This window comes from Octopus bimaculoides, chromosome 18 (assembly GCF_046866305.1).
Source record: "Octopus bimaculoides isolate indiv1 chromosome 18, ASM4686630v1, whole genome shotgun sequence".
Classification (NCBI taxonomy): domain Eukaryota; kingdom Metazoa; phylum Mollusca; class Cephalopoda; order Octopoda; family Octopodidae; genus Octopus; species Octopus bimaculoides.
The window spans coordinates 10,335,784-10,362,408 of NC_142945.1; the positions used below are offsets into that span (position 1 = coordinate 10,335,784).

The following is a 26,625-nucleotide window of genomic DNA, read 5'->3' on the forward strand; positions in this document are numbered from 1 at the left end:
AGGCACTCAGCTAATGAGTCTATCACAGGAGTGGCGTCGTGACATAGACAAAAGGTGTCCCATCCTTGTGCGTACCTCACCACAGCCAATTTTTTTGCAGAAAGAGAAAGGAAAGAAAATATGTACCGACTCAAGTGTGGGATTGGCACTTCATTTACCATCCCCCCCCCCAAAAAAAGATAGAAGAAAATGTTATTAACCTGAGCAAGGTCTTGGATTATTTCTGTTTGGCTGCCACTTTTCAATTTCTTCAATTTTTGTTCGAATTGGTTTCATATTTGGTGTAGTTTTGTATGGTAATCATTGACATGAAATTCATTTTCGCCATAAATCAATAAATAAAGAGCTAATAGCTTTTAAAGTTTGCAAATTTTAGGTAATTATAACCAATCGAAATCCACAGACGTAAAAGCGTCTGTTTTCATAGAAACAAGCCAAGGTGTTACCAAGCTGCTTATTCCCTTGTTGCTGTCCTGTCAAGCCACGTGGTCATTTTTCCGCTTATTTAAAAACACCAGTTATGAGGTGGCTGTGAGATGTGCTAAAAATAACAACTAAATAGGCCTTAAATCACGAACCACGTTTTATTTATTTATTTATTTTTGTCAATTTTTATATAATCATATGAATTCCTGTGTGTAGAATATAAATTCGCAAAAATTTTCTGAAAATTCCCCAAAATAAAAAAATGCTGTGAAGGGTTATATGTCTTGCGAAAAGCACAATTCCACCAGTATTTCATTTGTTCAGTGTTTCATATTTAAACACGTGCTATTTTCGCAATATTGACAACTCGTGCAGAATGACAACTTTCAAATCTTGCTTTCTGACTGGATGAAAATTACCAAATTTTAAACCTCTATAACCATTTAAAAAAAAAAATTCTGAAGTGAAATATCTCCCGTGATTCAGCGTTGAAAATTATATCAATACACCAAGTTTTATATTTTTCATTAAACTTCAAAATTTCCGCAGGTTTGAACTCAGAACGCGTAGTAGAGCCAGGCGGAATATCTCAATGAACATCTACTACACATCCTAACGACTCTGCTGGTTAGCAACTATACATTCCGGGGGAAGGGTAAGTTGATCACATTGACCCTAGAGCTCAACGTCGACTTCAGCGGAATTTGAACTCAGAACATAAAGACGGGTGAAATGCGGCCAAGAATTATCTTTGGTTTGCTAACGATTTTTCCGGCTTGCTGCCTTCGCTATACACACCATATTACTTGTTTTTTACTGTACTAATTCTATCAATCCACAGTGTGTGTGTGTGTGTGTGCGTGTGTGCGTGCGTGCGTGTGTGTGTGTGTTGCTGACGGCGTAATAATTTATAAACTTTCGAGAGAACGTGAACTCTTTTTTGAAATATATCGAAGCAAAGAAGTACGCACATAAAGCATGAAAAAAATGTTGGCTTGAGAAAGCCTTTTGGATAAGGTGGGGGTGGGTTTTGAAAAACTATTGGTGGAACTCGAACCCACGACTCCTGTAAACATGACATGCGTTTTATCATATGACCAAAGCAATCCTTCGAATTTTTACATGCCTTTAGTATTAGCTTTATGTATGTGCGTTGATAATAGATGATAAACGATAATCCAAAAGAAATATCAACAGACATTATATGTCTTCCTCAACGTCACTCACAAATACATTCACACACGCACACACAAAAGACTGGGTTATTTACACCTGTATTCGAGCACAAAAGTCAGACAACGAAACAATGCTGCAGAAAAGATTTAAGGCCCATTTGACCCAGACGACCAGCAACCGGTAGGTAGAGGGAAGCTACCAGTTGCGCGACGGGACTCGTATAAGAGTTGAGAGCTGCGCGCGGAAATTTTGAACAATAACTTTTTCCCTCCTACCTACTCTAAAAAAAACATTTCCTCACATACACACATACATAAACACTGATGCAAAACAAATTATTTTACTAATAGCTCTTGATATAGGTAGGACAGCTTGTTTCCTCACAATACAACCAGGTGTGGTGAAGAGAAATATGAACGTTTCTTTAATATCTAAGAAGCATTTTATTTTATTGTATTTCTTAAAAACCATTTGGACGGCGGTTATTTGTACAGCATCACACCCAATTTTGACACCGGTGACACCTCACACAAAGCGATAAGGAAAAGCAAAAAGATATTTTATAAAAATACGTCAATCTTCGAATAAAAACATATAACGTCAGTATGAAAATGTAAACCTCCAACACCATTACCTCTTCTGTCTTCTTCATAAATTCTATCACTAGCCATCTATCTATTTCTCTCTCTCTCCCATATCTCATACTTTTTATTCCTTTTTCTCTCTCATTTCATTTTCGCACTCTCTTTTTCTCTTTTCCGCTTATTCTTAGATCTATTACCTGCGTCTTTTCTCTCCTCTTTAGGTCTTCCATAACCCTCCCTTATCGTTTTAACTGTTTTCTCTGTCACCCTCATTTATTTTCTTCGTTTTCTTTTTGTCTCTCGCTCAATCTCTCCCGTTCACTCTTCTACTTTTTCTATATTCTTTCTCTCTTCTTTCCTCCATTTCTATCTTTCTTCATACTCCCTCTTCCGTCACTTCTCCCATATCTTTTATCCTCTACTCTTGATTATCTTTCGCTCCCTTGTGTTTCTGTTTTAACACTTTACCTCTACTTGTCTCGACTATCGTGTCACAACTGACCCGCTACGCCCGTACGACTTTCTTTTCTGAGATATCTTTTCTTTTCACAAGACGTCAGGGGACCAATGCAGTAATTCTCATGAGGCTTCTCAAGGGAGGAGGTGGGTCTGTGAGGATTAAAATGAGAGCAGACAAACTGCCATGTTAAATAAAATTAAGATGGCTGCAAACTTTTAAATATGTCCAACTCCATAGCGAGGGAAGAAGAGTGGAAAGCTGGAGTTGGCAGAAATTGTTAGAGCAGCGGACAAAATGCTTTGCGATATTTACATTCTGAGATAAAATTCCAGCGAGTTCAACTTTGTATTTCATCCCATTGGGAGTCGATAGAATAAAGTACTAACGTAGCAGTTCGGCAAGACCAACCAGATTTTGAAGTATAAGTACTGGGGATGGGCTTTCGATTTGTTGGACTAAACCGTTCAATACGGTGCCCCAGCATGGCAGTAGTCCAACGACTGAAACGAGTAAAAGATAACTGAATATGGGCAATGACAGGGAGAAGTGAGTCCGATTTCAGACTTTTATCATTCGTTCCTCATTCTATAATATTTTATACTTAATATGGCGGCGAGCTGGCAGAAATGTTAGCAAGCCGGGCGAAATGCTTAGCGGTATTTCGTCTGCCGTTACGTTCTGAGTTCAGATTCCGCCGAGGTCGACTTAGCCTTTCATCCTTTCGGAGTCGATAAATTAAGTACCAGTTACGCACTGGAGTCGATGTAATCGACTTACTCTCTTTGTCTGTCCTTGTTTGTCCCCTCTATGTTTAGCCCCTTGTGGGCAATAAAGAAATAAGAAATGTTAGCATGCCGGGCGAAATGCTTAGCGGTATTTCGTCTATCTTTACGTTCTGAGTTCAAATTCCACCGAGGTTGATTTTGCCTATCATCCTTTCTGGGTCGATAAATTAAGTACCAGTTGCGTACTGAGGTCGATCTAATCGACAAAATTTCGGGCCTTGTGTCCAGAGCAGAAAAGAATATTTTATACTTAATTCCTTTGCCATCAATTTTCTCTTTATATTTTCTTCTCCATTTCACACCATCGTTGCTTACTCTCCTTTCTCCAGTTTTTTCCTGTTTCTACTTTTATTACATGAGGTTCAATTATTTTCTTTTTATCCATCTACATACATATTATCTAGGCATCTACCTACCTATTTCTTTCTTTATTCATTTACCTACCTCCCTCCCTCCCTCATTATTTGTCATACCAGTTGAATCTCCATTTCACTTTCCCCGTTATTTCTTTTGTAATAACTTCGTCCAATTTTTATTAATATTATTTCTGTCTGTTGTCTGACTGCCCTGACTTTTCAATGTTCTTTATTAGAAATAGGTCATTCCAGTCTTAACCACCGGTCGAGGCGTATTCCTTTATGCGAGGAAGGTGTGTGTGTATGTGTGTGTGTGAAAGCATACGCCTCTCTTTTTCTCGCTTTCTTTCTTTACAGTGGAGCGTATATCCATGTGTGCGAAGATGCTTTTCCGGTGTATGCGCAATTTTAACGTCTGTGAATGGAGAATGCAAGGTGTGTGTGTGTACACACTGACGCATAATGCTTATGAGCATTATACATGCTTCACTGTTTTACAGAATATTTTTGCGTATACGTGCATGTGTAGCGTACTGATAAGAGCGAATATCTGTGTGTGTGTGTCTGTGTGTCTTTATTTATGTATTTACATATCTGTCTATATATATATATATCTATTCTTTTTAATGTCTCAAGTAGGTGACTAAAAAACTGTCCTGACACATCGCTCGCGCACGCATGCACACAACACATTGTCAACTATCTGTTACCATGACACCCTGTGACGTTGTTTTTGTTCAGCCACAGGCAACCCTAAATAATCTACAATCAAATGTTTTCCTCCCGTGGCCATCCTATCTTGTATTTCAGTTATAGTTTCGCTAATATTTCTTGCAATCGATGTCTAAGTTCAAATCCCATTGAAGTCAACACTGCAGTTTATCTTTTGGGGATTGATAAAGAATAAAAGAAACGAACCAGGGTGACGGAGTTGTGGAACTATAAGAAGTTCGGACCGGATGCGGATGCCTACCAACATTTGTTGCTGCTCCTTGCGTTCTGAGTTCAAATCCTACTGTGGCGTACAGTGGTGTGATGACAATTTGTCGCCCGGTTCAACACTAGGTTTTGAGGCACCCTGGGTGCTTTTTGCAGAGGCCACTTTATTCGAAGCACTTCGGTCAGGTCTTCAGTTTGATTCTATGCTTTTTTTCCTTCTTTTCTACAGGACTTCGGGGCCCTGTGCGTGGTTACTATGGCAATTATCTTCTTTCCTAACTAAAGGCCGCAGTCTGCTGGCTGAAACAAGTAAAAATGAATGTAGGTACCGGCATGGTTGTGTGGTTAAGAAGCTCGTTTTGCAACTACGTGGTCTTGGGTTCAATCCCACTTGCAGGACACTTTGGGCAAGTATCATTTAGTATAGCCTTGGGATGACCAAATGCCTTGCAAGTGAATTTAGTTGACGGAAACTGTGTGGAAGCCCATCGTGTGTGAGCTTGACAATCAGAGTTGGCTTGTTTACCTTTCCGTAAATGAGACCGATAGAATAAGTACTAGACTGAAAAGGAGAAAAAGTAATAGGGTCGATATGTTCGGTGTTCCAGCATGGCTGCAGTCCGATGACTAAAACCAGTAAAAGATATAAACAAAATTGGTTGGAGTGGATCATGTTTTTAAACCCAACTGATGGGAACAACGATCAAGTTTCGGTTTTATTAGCCCACCTCAGTGAAGCGTATTTCTTTTAAGGACCATGTAATGTAATATATCCTTTCCGTGTTCATGACGGTAGCATGTGACTTGAAGAAAATTTAGCTGTTATTTCTAGCAGGCTAAGAGACCATGTCGACGCTCCTTCCTTGATTTGTATATTTACTGCAATGAGTGGGGGTGATACACTGTAGAAATGTATGTCAAGTGATAAGAAAACAGGTGTATCGGCTGGGCTTGGCAGGATGTGGTTTGTAGTAGAGGCGAAGGGGAGGGGGGGGAAGTATATGTGTACTAAAGGTTGTTACGTATTGTGAGTTATTCTTTTGTCAATTAGCCGAAAAGTTTTCTTTTGTATGTGCTCTACCATATTTAATGTGTGTTGTAGTACTATCCTTGTTATGTGACTAGTACGCTAAATGGTTGGTCAGACTTGAATTTTTCAACTAAATTTATATTACTATATCTGATGGTATAAAAGCACGAACATATTATATGCTCCAAATTTCAACAGAGCATATTGAGGGAAAATAGTTTAGCGTGCATTAATGCATAGGATCTGTTCAGTTTGGCTCACAGATATTTTAATCAATTTTTTTTTAACTAAGCAGTTTGAAACTTCATATACTGGTGTAATTTCTCACGCAGAACACAGTTTACTTTGGACGTTTTTGACAAAAATTCGTATTTTAGAAGTTATTTCCTGTTAAAGTTGTCGTATTTGGGTTATTTCAACCAATCAACGACGTGTATTAGGTTGAAGAAAGCTACTGCTGTTTGCGATAGTAATCGAAGAGGAACTTTCGGGTCATCTCTACAAAATGTCACCACTGTTCTCGTGCATTCTTTACTCTTTCCCTCTCTATTGGCAAATTTACCAACATAAGGTAAGATTTTGAACATCGACCCCAGACTTGTGACTAAGTTTTACATTCGAATATATAGGATAATTGGGCGTGACTTAAAACAGGCAAATAAGAAACAAAGAGATCATGCAAATATTCATTCTAAATTCACTTTTAATGACTTTTTAATTAGAACTCAAGGCCACGCTATGTCAGTTGATTCTTAAATTATTCGGCGTAATTGCTAAACCACACACTAATCTAGATAAGTTAATTTAAATTGTATATTTATATGACCTATCTGTTTCTTATTTGCCTGTTTTAAGCCACACCTAATTATTTTGTATATTGTAATATAAAACTTAAATGAGTCATTAGTCCAGCTAATATTAGTTGTGGCCGAGTCAATGTTTAAAATTTTACCTGATGGTGGTTGATACTATATATAATATGATGATATCTTTTATGATTGCATTAAATAAATGCAATTCTACCGAAACAGCTGTCGTAAATTTTATACGACATTTGTGCTTATATATATATATATATATATATATATATACTTTATTAATAAAGCTGCAAAGACATCACAAAAACTGTTACTCAGAGTTTCACATTCCCGTTCGTCGGACAGACACGCTTCCACACAGTTTCCCCGACCAAATTCACTCACAAAGCATTGATGCGATTGTAGTTCATGAACCTTCTGCACCGACATATATACGGGAAGTTTTGCTGGAATTTCTGTCAGTTCTGCTATATTTCATTCGGTGGGTTTTAGGTGCACCACAGTCCACTTAGCTGTCAAGAAATAAGTGCCGGACTTTTGGTAATTTACTCGTGATCCTTCGTGTCTCACAAGCTTATCTCTCAACCATTTACAAGTGCTAATCATCTGTTTTCTAATAAATAACCCCCTTCGAACGTAGGGACATTTTTTTTATGTGTATCAATATCAACTGTCGTCTCTCAATACAAATATATAAACACAAAACTAATACCAATAAGATACTGAGCTAAATTTCATAGACTGCAATACGTCAGCCCTTCTTCCTATAACTTAGCAAAATAAAATGGCGGAATGGTACACGTATCTACTAAAAAGAAAACGGCGTTTATCATGAACTGAAGGTGTTATTTTTTATTTATATATTTATTTTTGTTAACACCGTCGTGTTATATAACATTTTAAGTAGTTAAGACATTCTGGCTGCTGTTGTAGGAAGAAAAATAGCAGCAATATTTACGGCTATTTACAAATACATTCTACTTTTTGTAAACATGTACAAATACGTACATTGGTGCCTATCAAAATCAATGCTCAAATACTTTACAACGTAAACACATATATATTTCTAAATTCACACGTAAGCTCTACAAGAACATGCATATACATACATACGCACATGTGTGTATATATATATATATGTATATATATAATCTTAATATATGTATGTGTGTGGTAGCGCGCGTGCACACACACACACACACACACACACGCACAAACCTCACAGTAGATTCTGAAACGCAAGACATTTCAACACACGCCAGGTTCTCGAAATTAATTTAAAGACCAAATTTCAGACATGTTTATCTAGAAATCAACCAAGATTCTTTTCGCAATTTCCTCGTTATTTTCGCCATATCACAAGCCTGTGTTGTATGTAGAATGTTTGTATATATGCACACACACACACACACACACACACACACACACACACACACACACACACACACACACACCACACACGAGTAGACGTATATACATTTATTACCCTGAAAAGTTGCATAAGTGATTTAAGACCCGAATGATTCGTGCATTGCCCATATCAAACATTTGAAAATTGCATTTGCTAAAATTTCAACCATTGAGTCATTCACGAAGCTTTGCAGCCGAACAAAACACACATGTACTCTTATACATTGCGTTCTGCTCTTGGTACTTGTTCCGGGAGTGTGTGTGGGTGTGTGTGTGTGTGTGTGTGTGTGTGTGTGTGTGTGTGTGTGTGTGTGTGTGTGTGTGTATGTGTGTGCGTGCGTGCGTGTGTGTGTATCGTATTCGTACTTAATATATTCTGGCAGATTCGGACAAGGAAATTTGATTGCCGTTGTTTTTCATCATCAGGGTTGTATGCATTATGCATGCTGATGCATACATACATACATACATACTCTTTTACTTGTTTCAGTCATTTGACTGCGGCCATGCTGGAGCACCGCCTTTTAGTCGAGCAAATCGACCCCAGGACTTATTCTTTGTAAGCCTAGTACTTATTCTATCGGTCTGTTTTTGCCCAACCGCTAAGTTACGGGGACGTAAACACACCAGCATCGGTTGTCAAGCGATGGGTAAACACCTTGCTAACAGCTTGGCTCGTTACTATGGAAACAGGCGTTTATATGTCTATGGCTTTCGATTGGCGAAAATTACTCAAAATTTGCGAACTTCATTTATTGATTTACGGCGAAAATGAATTTCATGTCAATAATTATTATACAAAACTACATCAATACACCAAATATAGAACAAAATTGGAACTACATCAATACACCAAATATAGAACAAAATTGGAACTACATCAATATACCAACTGGAAAAAAAATGAAGAAATTGAATAGTGACAGCAAAACAGAAAAGATCCCACAGTTGAACTCGGCGGGATTTGAGCGTAGATCGTAAAGAGCGGGAAGAAAAGCATCTAAGATACTTTTTGACGTGCTAACTAACGTTTGTGCCAATCCCCTCGTATATAATACAGTAAGATAAAACAGTAAGATAAAACTTGGACAAACTGAGATTATCCATGCCAACAATAGATGGAAATTCTCTTAAATGTTTGAAAACTTGAAACGCGCGCACACATCTAAGTAAGGGGGATAACTCTCATAAGATCAACCAATCAAAATTTTGATTGGTTGATGCCTTTAAAGCCAATTGTTGAAAGTGAAGCATATTCCTGTCATGTTAGGACTTATCAGTGAAAGATATTCGACTCAGTTGGCAAGACTTAAAAATGAATGAATATATATATATATATATAATAACTTTCAACGGAATATAATATACACAAGAGACAGCCCTGTGTAATTAGTAAGCACAACGTTCTCTTGGGATGATTTCTCTCTATCATATCCATATGTATGTGTGTGCGTGCTGATTTGATTAATTAGTTACGCACTACACAGTATACAGCGTTTTGGGAGATGATTTGAAATGAACGACGTACGTACGTATGTATGTATGTATGTATGTATGTATGTATGTATGTATGTATGTATGTATGTATGTATGTATGTATGTCCGTTGTTTGTCTGGCTGGCTAGATAGATCATTCATTTCAAATCATCCTCCAAAATGATGTATACTGTGTAATACAATAATTTAAGGTCCGTTCTCCATGCTAGCAAGAGTTGGACAGTTTGATAAGAATTGGTAAACCAGAGGATTATTCCAAGTTCTGTTCACTGTTTTGGTATCGTTTCTACAACTAGATGCCCTTCGTAAAGCCAACCACTTTACATAGTGTATTGGGTGCTTGTATGTATGTATGTATGAATATGCGTGTGGGGTCCATAGAAATGCGTATATGCATGTATGTGTGGGCAAATGTGTATATATATATATATATATATATATATATATATATTGAGAGAGAGAGAGAGAGAGAGAGAGAGAGAGAGATAGATAGTGTGTGTATTTCAATCCCATTTCTAATTGTGTAATAATATCATTCGGTAAAAATACTTTTCACGAATAAAATTTGGAAAAAAAAAAACAAAAAACGTCTGAATCAACCTGTCAGTGAATGTTGTTTTATTATTTCCATTATCGACTACATTCGCCTATTGCCAGTCCAATTAACCATTTCGATATCGATATCGAAAGTATCGACAGAAGTATGGTAACAAAAGCGTTAAAGTGATCTTAATTCGCATGACTCGTCTTTTTAACAGCGAGTAATTCCAAATATGCAAAAGTCATTCTCAGGACATACGAATCCGGATAAGTTTCGGTAATTTGAGTATATCAAAGGGAACTGGACACCTGATATGGGATTAGTTAAACGATTTTATCATATAGATATCAATGTTTGATAAAGCAGAACGAAAGGATACCATGTGTACACGGGATGTAGAGGAAGATTTAAAATGTTCTTTTCTTCTTCTTCTTCACTTATAAAATTCCTAGGAGAACAACACTGACAAAATACCTTATTACTGAGAATACATGAAAACTTGGTCATCTATCGCTATCCACATAGAAGCAGGTGTGACTGTAGGGTTATGAAGCTCACTTTGAAACCACGTGGTTTCGGGTTCAGTCCCAATGCGTTACAGGATTCATTAGACTCTAGGCATATCAACAAGTAGGTTGCCATCACTCACTGGATACCATAGCATTGAGTTGCTTCATCTTACCATAAACTCAGTGCTATGGTATCCAGTGAGTGATGGCGACCTACTTGTTGATATGCCTAGAGTCTAATGAATCCTGTAACTAATATATATATATATGAGAGTGTGCTGAACAGTTCATGGTTTTAAGGGTATCGTGAAAGGCCTGTTTGGTGACCCAACCGTCTGTTTTTTTTTTGTTTGTCTTTTGTTTTGTTTTTTTGTTTTTTGTTTTTTTATTACAGGGCCTCTTACAAACTCTGAAAGAGGGAAAAATCTGAGAGGGGAAAATGCTGAATAAAATCATAATTAACTGATCCCCTGTATTTTCTTTTACCCAAAACCAGGAACTTTTCAGCACCCCCTCGAACATATGCATATCAAATATGGTTATTGGTTATTCCTTGTTATTGACAAGCTGCGCCCTTTGAGTCATTTGAACCCTCCACCACAACCACCAAAAAAAGCATGTTCTTTGCTGTCATACATAGAAGATACTCAATCGGTTTAAAAACTAGGAGTTAAATGCACGTGTATCTTAATAAATCTTTACCACATGTCTTAGCGTAATAGATTAGAACAAATTACTCGGAATTCTAGAGTAAAGTTGAAATAAATTAAATAGAAGTATATAAAAGGCAAAATACACAAAGCAGTATGCGTATACTATGTTGTGTCTGGGGAGAGTCATCTAGTCCTAATGTCTCATTTGGCCCATATTGTTCATACTAAAAATATCCATTTTTAGACTCATTTCCTCCGTCAGCCTTTCTGGATCTTGTTCAAAACGGGGGCACCAGTTTTCATTTATGTTTTATGTAGTGTTTTTGGTACCGAAAGACTTTCAAACTTCGTATACTTATCTATTTTGTAAAAAAATTTTGTATTCGAATTTTTTTCATGTAAAAAATTGTCTTATTTCGATAATTTCAACCAATCACTGACAAGTATTAAGCTGTTTACAGTTACTCCTTTGGCAGTTTAAGCGGTGTAAAGCGTATTTAATCTCCATTACTTCTGACATTTTGCAGAGGCAACACACGTGTGTTCGTTTTCCCTAACCCTAACCCTAATTGACTTGCTCCTTCCCTCAAAAACCATGCCTTGTGCCTATAATAGAAAGGTTTATTAGCTACTGCCAATATGCTTCAACCATTTTTTGACAAGGAAATAATAATTTTATCACCGCGAGAATCGTTTGTTTACGTAGTCAGCACTTACTGTTATTCGGCTGAATGGACGTCAGTCATTGGTTGAAATTACAGAAATACGACAACTTTAACATGAAATAACTTGCGATGTACGTTTTTTTTTGTTAAGAAGACTAAGAGAAAAAGATGTTTTATATGACACATTCTACCAGTGTCCCAAGTTTCAAAGTGTTTCGTTAAGAAAATATTGGTGCCCCCGTTTTGAACAAGATCCGCCTTTCTATCTATAAAACAGTTGTAAATCTCAAGTGCCTGGTAAACACTCTTGACATTACAACTTCATTTTCAACCTAGGCTCCATCCAAAACTCAACGTCTCCTACTCTTTCTCGCTGTCTCTCTATCTATCTATCTCTCAATCAGAAGGCAAACGAGATGAGCTGAGGAGAGAAAGGACTTTATTTACGAGAACAGTGTCGGTCTTCAAATTCGCTCTTCCTCTCCCCTCTTTTTTTCATTCTCTCTCAAGGAGGATTTACAAGCTGAGCTGAGGAAGGTAAGCACTTCATTTAGGAGTCAATGGCTACATAGGTCTTCCCTTTTGAAGAGTATCTGTCTCATGTGCTTCGTCCTCGTCGCCATCGTTATCATCAACAATATAACAATAACAAATATTATAAATGATGTGACACACAATGTCAAGCTCTGTCTGAGTAGAGACATTTTGTTATTATAACCAGCAATTAATGGAAAATAACAATTAAACACGTCCAGTAATTAGCAAAATAGCGGTGGCATTGTACACATGATATGTATGTATGCACGAATGCATGCTTGTATGTATGCATATGTATGTGTTTCTGTGTATATATCTCCCCTTTTCCTCACATACCTACTTTATTATGCTCTTTTGGCCCTCTTGTCCTCATTCTCACTCACTTTGTCTCTGTTTCTCTCTCTCTCTCTCTCATTCTTCTACAACAGTGTGTCATCGTTTCAACAATTGTATATCTATCTATAAAATTATATGACAAAGATAAGTGATATTTAAAACTGAGTTGTTTTAGTGCGAGCGTTTATATATTCATGCATACGTCTCTGCGTGTAATGCAAGTGAGTCTGCATATCTGTCTGTGTACATATATATATATATACATATACAAATGTGTAAGCGTAAGTATAAATGTGCCAATATGCCTTTGTATGTGTGCGTGTGATTGTATATGTGTGTGAGAGAGAGAGAGAGAGAGAGAGAGAGAGAGAGAGAGAGAGTGTGTGTGTTTGCGCGGTGTATGTATTCGTACATGTCCGGAGCTTGTACTTTTGTATGAATATTTTATGTCTGTGTGATGTGCATATATTTACACACACACACAGACACAAGCGCGCGCGCAACACAATATACCCGCGTGTGTGTGCGTGCGCGCGTGCATATCAGTATCTTCTAAATGTTTCGCAATATTCGAAATAAAATACTTCGTTCTAAACGTAATGTTGCTGATGTTGATGTTGTGGTTGTAGCGGTGATGTTGCAGTTGATATATTGTCGTTAAGATTTCATTACAATATCATCGTCTCCTTTTTCTCTTTGTGTTTGTGTGTGTATAGATTGTAGCTGTTTTTATTTATTTTAGTTTTTTTCTTGTTTTAGTTTTCCTTATTTTTCCCTCTATTTTCGGATTCTGGAGATATTGATGAGGTGCAATGTGGGTGTATTGGTGAGGGTTAGAATGTAGTGTGGTTTTGTATTACTGTTCATTAATCTCTCAAAAATGTTTCTGTTAGCAGAAGTGTGTATGTGCGTGCGTGTGTGTGCGTGCGTGTGTGTGTGCGTGCGTGTGTGTGTGTGTACGTGTGTGTGTGTGTGTGTGTGTGTGTGAGTGCGCGTGCGTGAGCATGCTACTGGACAGGAAAAAAACATAATCTCGATCATTGCTACCGCCGAGCCGCCCCCACCACCACTGCTACCATCTTCTACATAATCTCATCGTCATCATCACCATAAGCATCATCATTATCATCTACATCATTATCTACATCCAATTTATCATCGTTACTACAGTCATCAGGATTAGCATTACATTAATAATAATAATAATAATAATAATAATGATAAGAAGAAGAAGAAGATGTAGTAGTGGGGGAGCATCATAGCCACGTGTTGAGAGGAGTTCTTTGGGATTTGAATAATTCACCTTTGGAAACATGGGTGTTTTGCTCAACATCCTTAAACAAACCTTATTCAGAGACCTTTTGAGCGGGATAGGCTACTCGATCTGAAGAAAATTCTAACTGGGCCCCACCTGCAAGTCATGAGCGGTTTTTCTTGATATGAGATCACTATGTCGTGCACATATGGTTATGATGCATGTGCCTGGTGTACCCTTATCAGACCGGTAGTCATGATGGGTATACTGGGCTTCGTATATTTCACCCCAGTGTCACTTTGATGGCATGCACTGCTCTCTCACTCAATAATAATAATGTTTTCAAATTTTGGTACAAAGCAAGCAGCTTCTGGCGAGAGATTAAGTCGATTAAATCGACCCCCAGTGCTCAACTGGTACTTATTTTATCAACCCCGGAAAGATGAAAGGCAAAGTCGACCTCGGAGGAATTTGAACTCAAAACGTAGTAAAGACACACAAAATCCCGCTAAGCATTTCGCCCGGCGTAGCCAACAATTCTGCCAGCTCGCTAGGGGACTAATTGAAAGGGGTTTGAGATCCTGTGTACACTCACAACGACGAATAAACATGGCTTTGACCATGGGTCAGCTCAGTCGGGATTGACTTGAGACTAAACAACAAGTCCGCTCTCATCACCATCATCATCATCATCACCATCACCATCGTCATCATCATCATCATGATCATGATCATCATCATCATCATCATCACCACCACAATCACTAAAACGATCACCACTACCGTTATCATCATCATCGTCATCATCATCGTCATCATCGTCATCATCATCGTCATCATCATCGTCACCGTCATCATCGTCATCATCATCATCATCATCATCATCATCATCGTCGTCGTCATCATCATCATCACTATCACACCATTATCCATTGTCGCAGTGTTTATTACACGGCTGAACAGAAGTCATCTAAAATCTACAATAAATATATTGATAGCAACTTATGAATCCCAAAGGACTGAAATTCTATCGAGATCCACAGGAATATTTGAACACCAGAAAGTAGTAGTAGTAGTAGTAGTAGTAGTAGTAGTAGTAGTAGTAGTAGTAGTAGTAGTGGTGGTGGTGGTGGTGGTGGTGACATAGTAGTGGTGGTGGTGGTGGTGGTGGTGACATAGTAGTGGTGGTGGTGGTGACATAGTAGTAGTAGTGGTGATGGTGGTGGTGACATAGTAGTAGTAGTGGTGGTGGTGGTGACATAGTAGTAGTAGTAGTGGTGGTGACATAGTAGTAGTAGTGGTAGTGGTGGTGGCATAGTAGAAGTAGTTGTAGTAGTGGTGGTGGCATAGTAGAAGTAGTTGTAGTGGTGGTGGTGGCATGGTAGAAGTGGTTGTAGTAGCAGTGGTGGTGGCATGTTGGAAGTGGTTGTAGTAGCAGTGGTGGCGGCATGTTGGAAGTGGTTGTAGTAGCAGTGGTGGTGGCATGTTGGAAGTGGTTGTAGTAGCAGTGGTGGTGGCATGTTGGAAGTAGTTGGAGTAGTAGTACTGGTGGTGGTGGCGTAGTAGAAGTGGTTGTAGTGGTGGTGGTGGCATGGTAGAAGTGGTTGTAGTGGCAGTAGTAGTGGCGGCGATAGCTGTGATGGTAGTAGCAGTAGCAGCAGCATCAGCAGCAGTGATGGTGGTGGTGGTGCCGGTGGGAGTGGTGATATTAGATTCCAGTGATATTTGAACACGAAACAGTTTGAGATGGTAGCATTGTTAGTAATTAGACTTCGCACAATTATAACCGCTACCATCACCACCACCACCACCACAGCCACCATCACCACCTAATCATTTGTTAGAATTAGCAACCAAATCTTCATCAGATCACACCATACGACTAAAAAAAGGAAGGGCTATGTAGTCCTTGTTTAGCACAAAATAATAATTTTTAAAAAATGCTTTCTAACTGATGTATCAATACCAGCAGATGACAACGTTTCCCTAAAAGAAATGGAAAAACTTTCAAAATACAAAGACCTGGAAATAGAGGTAACTCGAATGTGGAATCTAAAAACAGAAACAATTCCTATCATAGTAGGTGCCTTGGGTATAATAAAAAAATATTCAGACAAATACATAACACCAGGACTTACAAATATATATAACATACAGAAAATTGCACTATTGGGCACAGCACACATCCTACGCAAAACACTTTCAATAGAGTAACCATAAGAGCATCACAGCAAACCACAGCACATACCCAAGACGCACAGAGCTGCGCTCGGTAGTGAAGTGAAAGCACGTTATAAAAATAAAACTACTGAACAATAGTAATAATAATAATAATAATAAAATAACAAGGTTGGATGGTAACGGCTTGAACCTCTTTGACCACAGTTGCTGACCAGGGGACTAAACAATATCAATAAAATAACAGCTATCATCAACAACAATCGATGTTACACCACCACCATCAGAACAATCACCACCACTGTCACCCACATCGCAACAATCACCGGCACCACTAGAGTCATTACATTTTCCCTTGTTGTCATTACTATCATTATTGTCATCATTCCCATCGTTATCTCCGTCCATTAACGTTATTACAAAACGCTGCAGCTCATTATCTTTATAATCATTGCTTAGGAAGAGACGACACCAAGAAAGAGGAGGGAGGAAACAAAAAAAAAACCCAAATAAACAAAATACAATGATTTAGGGTTGAGAGAAAGAGGAAGGGTGGTGGTGAAATAGAATACAAGAAAAAGAGACAAAAAAAAGCAATAAGAACGATGGTGGCACTGTCCATGGCGGTGGTTGCGGGAAAGGGGCCTTGAAGTCACGATGAAAACAGCTTAATACTTTCATAATGATAACAATTATTCATTTTAACTCAGCCTTTATCATATATAGGATCAATTAGTTAAATAAATAAATGTGCCAAGAAATGACACACCCTTTCTCATTGAGACAGATTAATCAGCTTAATTGACCGGACGTTGGACATCATCAGTGATATGCCGAATAGATAACGATGTTTGTTTGTCTCATTAAGCAGTTCATTTTTTAAATTTTTCTCCATTATTTAATCAGGAGGATGATGAGGAAAGTGTCCATGATCTATCTTCGCAGACTATCCGAGATTGGTAAATATTGTTGCGATTGATGAAAGAAAATGAACGTATGAGATACGGCGAATTAATGTCTCGTTTTGTCAAGATTTGCTCAGACGGGAGTTGACAACGATCGATTCTGCTCTGCCTGAATTCTTTACTCTTTTACTTGCTTCAGTCATTTGGCTGCGGCCATGCTGGAGCACCATCTTTAGTCGAGCAAATCGACCCCAGGACTTATTCTTTGGAAGCCTATTACTTATTCTATCGGTCTCTCTTTTGCCGAACCGCTATGTTACGGGGACGTAAACACACCACCATCGGTTGTCAAGCGATGTTGGGGGGACAAACACAGACACGCAAACATATACACACACATACATCTATATACATATATACGACGGGCTTCTTTCAGTTTCCGTCTACCAAATCCACTCACAAGGTTTTGGTTGGCCCAAGGCTATAGTAGAAGACACTTGCCAAAGGTGCCACGCAGTGAGACTGAACTCGGAACCATGTGGTTGGTAAGCAAGCTACTTACCACACAGCCTCTCCTACTGTGCAAAGAGAAAAGTGACTAGTGAGTACTCATGTTTTGGCTGCAAGCAGCCGAAATATAAGGCCGGACAGCTCTCAGTTCCAATTCAGACACTACTTGAAGAAGGTTACTGTTCGGTGCCACTTCAACGTGCGGTCTACCTGACCACTCGTGCTTTAGTATGCAGTCTAACCCTAACCCTAATCTAAACTAACCTTAAGCTCTAAACTTTAACCTTAAATCAAAACTTAAACCCTAACCTTAACCCTAAACTCAACGCAGATCAGGTCATTTCACAACGTAGACTAATAAACTGCATGCTAGAGTAGCATCTACTGCTCTCTCAATAGCCTAATAAACATGTGAAAACAATGAATGATCAAAACTTCAGCTGGTTTCACGAGAGTTGCTGCATTACCCGTCTTCTGACTTGCTGGAAGAGGAGCGATCGATAAAGATCAATGCGAAGTAGTAAAGAGTAGCGAAAATTGAACGATAATAAAAATATAACCAAATGAAACGAAGTTTACGCACGATGTGAGTTGGCAAAAACGGACTGACAGAAACGTACTTCACATTCATGCAGAAATGGGACTACATTTTATAATGTGGTTCGTTTTAAGTGTGATTTCAGGAAGATTTGACTTCTATTTCTAACAAGCAGGTCGAACTACTACGTAAAGGTGTCACTGCTAAGTGGTGGTGGTGACAGCGGTGATACTACATAGTATTGACAAGTTGTGTGTGTTACGTCGGTTTTACTCACAGAAGCTGTGTTGTTAATGCCCATGCAGGCGACAGGTTGTGATGGAGGCGGTTGCGTTGGTGGTGGCGATGGCTGTGTGTGTGTGTGTGTGTATGTAGGAGGAGGAGGGGGAGGAGGAGGAGAACCATTCCGCTTTGTGTTTCTTATAACATTTTTAATATATATTATGTTATTACATTCAGAAGTTAGGGAGTGCCGTTATTGCAATAATTGTTGTTTGTCGGCAGATTCCTGTCAATCCACTGTAAACATTCGCGCACGCACGCACATACACACACACACACACACACACACCTACATACACATACGTATGTTTGTGTGCGAGTGCGTGTCTGTGCACAGATATGTATTTTTTTATTTTTATTTCCCCTTTGTCGGCAATTACACGAATTAGTAAACCTCCAAATTATTGTTGTCGCCACTAAAATTCCTGTCCGCTCCTCTTCATATAATCCCAATTAAGGACACAAAAACATTCCTTTCCTCTTGGTGAATTTAAAGAATGGAATTTACAGCGTGTTCTTTTGTTTACATTTTTTCTTTTTCTTTTGGCCTTCTTACAAGATCGATTCTACGTAGATCTATGGTTACAACCATTTTCTACCTACGGACCTCTTTGGTTCCTATTTTACTCACATGGACCCACATAGGCATTTGATGTTTAAAAGATTTTTGGTGGAGATAAAGAATACGTACACCATCCGTTTTCGGCGTAACAAAAACCCCGGGTGTACGTATTCCTTACTTTTGCCAGCATCGGTTGTCAAGCGAAGTTGGGGTGACAAACACAGACACACAAACATATACACACACATAAATTATATATATATATACATTATATATATATATATACATATATACGACGGGCTTCTTTCAGTTTCCGTCTACCAAATTCACTCACAAGGCTTTGGTCGGCCCTAGGGTATAGTAGAAGACACTTGCCCAAGGTGCCACGCAGTGGGACTGAACCCAGAACCATGTGGTTGGTAAGCAAGCTATTTACCACACAGCCACCCCTGCGCCTATTGATGTCTTTCAATATTTTCTCCACATAAACACATTTTATGGAATGATGATGCTGAAGTAACACACACGAAAAAACACAAACAAAAAATATGGTAATTTAAATTTTTACCCGCACTCCAAGAGAGGCCGTGTGTGTGTGTGTGAGAGAGAAAGAGGGAGAGAGAGAGAGAGAGAGAGTGAGAACATTTTTCTGAAAGAAAATTATGCTATCAAAATGTTGTTGGCACTCCGTCGCTTACGACGACGATGGTTCCAGTTGATCCAATCAACGGAACAGCCTGCTCGTGAAATTAACGTGCAAGTGGCTGAGCACTCCACAGACACGTGTACCCTTAACGTAGTTCTCGGGGATATTCAGCGTGACACAGTGTGACAAGGCTGACCCTTTGAATTACAGGCACAACAGAAACAGGAAGTAAGAGTGAGAGAAAGTTGTGGTGAAAGAGTACAGCAGGGTTCGCCACCATCCCCTGCCGGAGCCTCGTGGAACTTTAGGTGTTTTCGCTCAATAAACACTCACAACGCCCGGTCTGGGAATCGAAACCGCGATCCTATCACCGCGAGTCCGCTGCCCTAACCACTGGGCCATTGCGCCTCCACGCTATCAAAAGAAATCGTCTTTTACATACCTCTTATTAAAGTCCATGTGGATAAATCCCAGCAATAACCTTCTAGGTTCTCCAATATTTTAGAATTACAAATTGAAGCAAACAGAAGCAGGAAGCGGAGCTAAAAAAAAAATCATAAATTTTCAATTTTTTCTTTCTTATATAGCATAAATATGTTTATGGGGGAGACTATTGAATACATATCTGAGTAAGAAAGAAACAAGGAAGGGGGGCTTGGAATGTGCTAGAAACGACAGCCAAATCTCCCTTATATCACACTTTTTCCTCTGAAAAGTTTTTTTTTTTTTTACGGAAAATGTTTCTCCCAAGCTTTTTAAGTGTGTAGTGCAATAAAAAAATTAATGACAATAATTGGTCAAAAATCAGTCCGGATTGGGGGTAGTGGGAGTGAAAAAAATCATAAAATTTTCTATTTTTTTCTTTTTGGTTTTTTGTTATAAAAAGATGTCTTCCATCATCTCGAAGGCTGTGGTGAAAAAAAAAAAAGAGTGGCTGTGTGGTAAGTAGCTTTCTTACCAACCACATGGTTCCGGGTTCATTCGCACTGCGTGGCACCTTGGGCAAGTGTCTTCTACTATAGCCTCGGGCCGACCAAAGCCTTGTGAGTGGATTTGGTAGACGGAAACTGAAAGAAGCTCGTCGTATATATGTATATAGATGTATATGTCTTTGTGTGTCTGTGTTTGTCCTCCCAACATCGCTTGACAACCGACGGTGGTGTGTTTACGTCCCCGTAACTTAGCAGTTCGGCAAAAGAGACCGATAGAATAAGTACTAGGCTTCCAAAGAATAAGTCCTGGGGTCGATTTGCTCGACTAAAAGGCGGTGCTCCAGCATGACCACAGTCAAATGACTGAAACAAGTAAAAGAGTAAAAGAGTATACACTCAATCAACAGGATCTAAACGATATTTGTTGAAAATTTCCTTAAAAAGTATCCATTTTTCTGGAAGTTATGAGGCAATAAAGTCGGAGGAGGGGTACACATCTGTAATTATGCCTAATCGACTGCCTCGAAATTGCTGGCCTTGTGCCAAAATTTGAAACCATTATTGATCGGGCAGAATCGTTAACACGCTGAGCAAAATGCTTAGTGACATTTCGTCCGATTTAACGTTCTGACCTGAAATTCCTCAGAGGTCGACTTTGCCTTTCATCCTTTCAGAGTTGATAAAAATGAGTACCAGTTGAGCAATGGGGATCGATGTAATCAGCTTATTTCCTGCCCCGAAATTTCTGGCCTTGTGCTAAAATTTGAAACCATTATTGATCGGGAGGTAACTGTGTTGTGCGACATATGGCGATCTTTCGATACCAGTCAGAAATATCGGCCTTTTCCATAAAAAGTGTCTTCGGCGATCTTTACCAAAGATCGGCCTTTTCCGTAAAAAGTGTTGGAGAGAAACGGGGAAACGACGTCATAAAAGTGAAAGACATACAGAGAGCGCGATTTATTTTGAAGGGTTTAGGGTTAGGGTTAGGGCTTCGGTTTTAGGGTTTGGGTTACGAAATTCGGTCCCTAACCAACCCTGACACTAAAACCGTAACCCTAACACCGTAGTGAAGATCGTGCGGGTGTTACAGAAAAGACCGATCTTTGGTAAAGATCGCCGAAGACACTTTTTACGGAAAAGGCGGATATTAAGGACTCGTATCGAAAGATCGTCCGACATATTAAAAAACTGCATGGTATGATTTGAGAGAAATTTCACTGTTATTTCTAACAGACTGAGCGATAGCACAGCGAGCGGTTCACTTTATTGTGCTTAGCAGAAAGTTTTTTGTTCGTTATACTTTTCGTGGGGATCATTTCTGATAATCAATGCTTCAGCTATTTTTATTACCGATAATGCTATGCCCACCACCACCGCCACCACCATATACACAAACTATCCTTTAATAGATTTCTAAACTTCCTTTTTTTCCTTCCTTCCCGGAAATGTTTTGACCGGAAGGAATCGAAATCTCCATGAAACTGCATGTTTTCGCTTTTGTTTCTGGCTATGAATAATACATATGGACGATCATATTTCATCTCTTTGTCAACGTTGACATGTTTTTTTTTTAATTATTTATTTATCTGCTTATTTATTTTGCAATGCTTCAGTATTGGTACATGATATCATTGTCCCCTCACAGACTTCCCTCCTGATATAGATAGAGCAGGCTGAAAAAGAGGGTGAATGATATTGTCTTCTAATACCGACACTTTGTAGACCAATATCGAAGGATCGGATTCTTTTCTTTTTGTTTCAGTCTTTGAACTGCGGTCATAGTGGGACACTGCCATGAAAGGTTTTAATCGAACAAATCAACCCGAGTACGTATTTTTATATGACCAAACACTTACATAGCTCAGTAGCACAGTATCGACATCGATCTCCCATACAAATCACGCTGCTACTCGAGAATAACGAAGTAGACCACGCAGACATCGGTGCAGCTAAACTGCATTCAAGACAGAGATGTGCATCTGCTACAGAAGAGCTATTTTCAGATCACCAGTATTATAGCTCCTTCTCTGCTCAAAACTATCTATTCTGATGAAGTACGTCTCTCTATAGCTTGGTATTACTTCTGTTACATTTTTAAGACGGTAAGCCGGCAAAATGATTACTACGTCGGACAGGATGCTTAGTGGCGTTTCTTCTGATTATTTACGTTCTAAATTCCAAATACGTAAAACAGAGTGATAGACAAATTTTGAAAGACACGAGCACTGACATATATATATATATAGTTCAAAAAAACAATAACAAAAAAACAAAAAAACAACAAAGTGAGGACGTGATATGGATAGTATTATTGGACGCTCAGGAAAGGAAAGACACGCACACAAACGTGTGTTTGTGTGGTCTACGTACGTCCATATAGGAATATTTATATAAATAATACAGAAGATTAAACGGGAGGTGAAATCTTATCAAATAGGCGTTCACTTTACCTATAAAGTATTATAATTAAAATTAAGATAAGTCAGGGCGACTGTTTTCAACTGAAATTTAGCTGAGGAGAAGTGGAGACAAAAGGAAAGAGAAAGAAGGAGAAAGAAACACACACATACAGACAAAAACAAGCTTACTCTCCAATGTCAGCCTGCAAACACATACACAAACTCGCTGAGAGAAAGGAGAGTTTAAGATTATTTCAATATCGCTATTTTTGTAACGACTGAACAAAGGCGAGCCAGAGCCAACGTAGAAGTCTATATATGGTCTCTTGACCTACAAGAAATAGCAGCCAAATCACGATAGACATCTCGGAACACACGTAAAATCATCATGTACCCAATATAACTCAAGAAAAACCATTCAAAATTACACGAACCTTATTAAACATAATTAAACCAAAGAAACAAACTTCCGTTGCTGGAGGGGAAGGAATCATGATCTGCTAGAAATAACAGCTAAATTTTCAAAATCAAACGCTACGTCTAAAATAAACCATATGAAAGAGAATTACGGGGACGTAAGCACACCAGCATCGGTTGTCAAGCGATGTTGGGGTAACAAACACAGACACACAAACATACACACACATACATATATATACAAGGCCAGCAATTATGGGGGTGGGTGGGGTTTATTATATATAGTTACAATCCCAGAAAATCCATGAGGTCAATTGCAAAAGATCTCCATGTGTCAGAAGGAACAGTCAGAAGTGTCGTCCACGAAGACATCAGATATAAATCTTATATGATGAGGAAAGGTCAATTTGTCAGAAAAGGCAAAAGAAAATCACTACATCAGATTTAAAATACTCTTAAACAAACTGAAAACTCCAGCAGAAGAATATTTGATTTGGTTTTTCTCAAGCGCGAAAAACTTCGATCAAGATCAAAAAGTTAACAGATGAAATGACATATTGTTATGTGCAGACCCTTCTGAAGTTTCTGCATACAAAATTCCCTGCAACTGTCATAGTTTTAGGGGTTGTCAGTAATGAAGGACGTGTGATGCCTCCTTACTTCTTTCCACAAGGCCTTAGAGTTAACTCTGCCGCCTATATTGAGGTCCTGGAAATAATTGTTAAGCCCTGGATAGACAGTGTATGCAATGGAAGGCCATGTGTTTCAGCAAGACTCTGCACTATCACACATGGCTCTAGTAACACAAGAATGGATGGCTGAAACTTTTCATGATCACATAACCCCTAACATTTGGCCTCCTAATTCCCCATATCTCAATCCATTGGACTATTACATGTGGAGCGTTGTTGAGAGGGAGGTCAATAAATATGCCCATAACACCAAAGATTCTACGAAAGCTGCCATAGTCAGAGTAATGTCCAAAATGAACCAAGGACCACTTGATTCGAGTATGCAGATGATTTAGATCTCATATAGAAACAGATGATGAAGTTGAAGATGGCTTTATTGAATAACATTATAGAAAAGAAGGTTTATTTTTATCGTCATAGCATTTCTTGATAAATAAATTATTATCTGTTATTGTATGTTTTCTTATAAATATAAATCTGTCCTCAAATATCTTACATACAAACACACACATATATATAAGGTATTTAATTCCATTCAGCCAAATAGAATACTTATCGTTGAAACTGTGTTGCTACATTCATGAATATGGTGTGGGGGTTAGTAGTAGTAGTAGTAGTAGTAGTAGTAGTAGTAGTAGTAGTAGTAGTAGATTCATGAATATTAAAAAAAGCACTATTGAAACAGTGACGTCCGTAAAACGACTCCTTGACCCCAATCCCGGTTTACCCGTCTGACCGTCCATCCATTGAAACCATGTTGGATGCAATAAAGCTGAAATAAATTACATCCTTAAAAACCCATTATTTGCATTCATGGCAACAATATTTGCTGCTGTTCTTGTTGTTATTGCAATCATAGCTATATTGCTGGTCAAACTCGTTATCATTAATAGTGTTTCTTGTTGTTGTTGCTGTTATCATTTATATTATTATTATTATTATTATTATTATTATTTACTATTTATTGATATCGCTGTGTTTGTTTGTTGTTTCTGTTATTATCAGGTTTTGTTGTCATTGTTTTTTTGTTTTTGTTTTTACTGTTGTTGTTGTCACTGATGTCGCTTTTAATTATAACGCTGTTCTGCCTTTATTGTCGGTGCTAATTATGCAACTGCCATTGTTATTGTTGTTCAAGTCGTTCTTCTATGCTTATCGCTGCTTTCAATATCGTTGTTATTTCTGCTGTTATTGTCGTTGCTAATCCTGTACTTTTTGCAGTTGCTATTCCAGTTGTCATCGTTGTTGCTATTGTTGGTGTTATTTTTATGATTATTTCTGCAATTGTTCTTGTTGCCATTCCTGTTGTTCTGGTTATCAACGTAAGTAGCATTCACAATTTAGTCGCTGTTATTACATATACTCATTCTTGCTGTTGTTGTTGTTGTTGTTGTTGTTGTAATCCTTATCGACGACCATAAGGCGGTGAGCTGGCAGAATCGGTAGCACGCCTGAAGACGTGTTCAGTCGCATTTCGCCAGTCTTTACGTCCTCAGTTCAAATTCCGCTGAGGTCGGCTTCACTTTTCATCATTCGAAGTCGATAAAATAAGTACCAGTTGAATATTGGGCTCGATGTAATCGACTAGTCCCCGCCCCTCAAAAAATTTTAGGCCTATGATTTGTTGTTGTTGGCACACCGTCGCTTACGACGTCGAGGGTTCCAGTTGATCCGATCAACGGAACAGCCTGCTCGGGAAATTAACGTGCAAGTGGCTGAGCACTCCACAGACACGTGTACCCTTAACGTAGTTCTCGGGGATATTCAGCGTGACACAGAGTGTGACAAGGCTGGCCCTTTGAATTACAGGCACAACAAAAACAGGAAGAAAGAGTGAGAGAAAGTTGTGGTGGAAGAGTACAGTAGGGTTCGCCACCATCCCCTGCCGGAGCCTCGTGGAGCTTTTAGGTGTTTTCGCTCAATAAACACTCACAACGCCCGGTCATGGAATCGAAACCGCGATCCTATGACCACGAGTCCGCTGCCCTAACCACTGGGCCATTGCGCCTCCACAGGCTTATGATAGAAAAGGATTATAAGGCAGAATCGTAAGCATATTGGACAAAAATGCTTGGCGATATTTCATATACCGTTGCGTTCTGAGTACATATTCCACCGAGGTCCACTTTGCCTTTCAACCTTTCAAAATCGATAAAATAAGTCCCAGCTGAGCACTGGAATCGATGTAAATTGACCACCTCTTCCTCGACAAAATTTCAGGCCTTCTACCTATAGTAGAAAAGATTATTATTATTATTGAGTGATGATGGTGGAGATGGTGATGATGATGGTGGCAGTGATAGTAGTGGTGGTGGTGGTAATGATGTGTGGTGGTGATGGTGATGATGTCGGCGATGATAATGATAATGGTGGTGAAGATGGTTATTGCTATTGTGTAAGACATCTCAATACTGCTGGGGTTTTTTGTTTTCTTAATTTTTTACAATTTTTTTCGATGGAAATTTTTTGTTAACTTACAAACATGTAAAAGACAGCTTCATAGAGAGAGAGAGAGGATTGAGGAGAGCAGACGATACAACAGCAGCGAGGTATTGTTTCATCATGATAAACCTGATTCAGCGCG

General features: G+C 38.7%; 1 protein-coding gene across 4 annotated transcripts in view; it reads right to left on the reverse strand.

Annotated features, from left to right (window-relative positions):
* LOC106874478 (integrin beta pat-3) overlaps nucleotides 1–26,625 on the reverse strand; it is a 132,743-nt gene that overhangs the window by 66,461 nt on the left and 39,657 nt on the right. For 2 of the 4 annotated variants that reach the window (XM_089365709.1, XM_089365708.1), the window contains exon 2: nucleotides 20,041–20,140. The exons of the other annotated variants lie outside the window; for them this stretch is intronic. In XM_089365709.1, coding sequence (XP_089221835.1) covers nucleotides 20,041–20,057 — 17 coding nt within the window. In that variant the 5' untranslated portion in view covers nucleotides 20,058–20,140. The remainder of the gene's footprint in view (nucleotides 1–20,040; nucleotides 20,141–26,625) is intronic. 4 annotated transcript variants of the gene reach the window in all.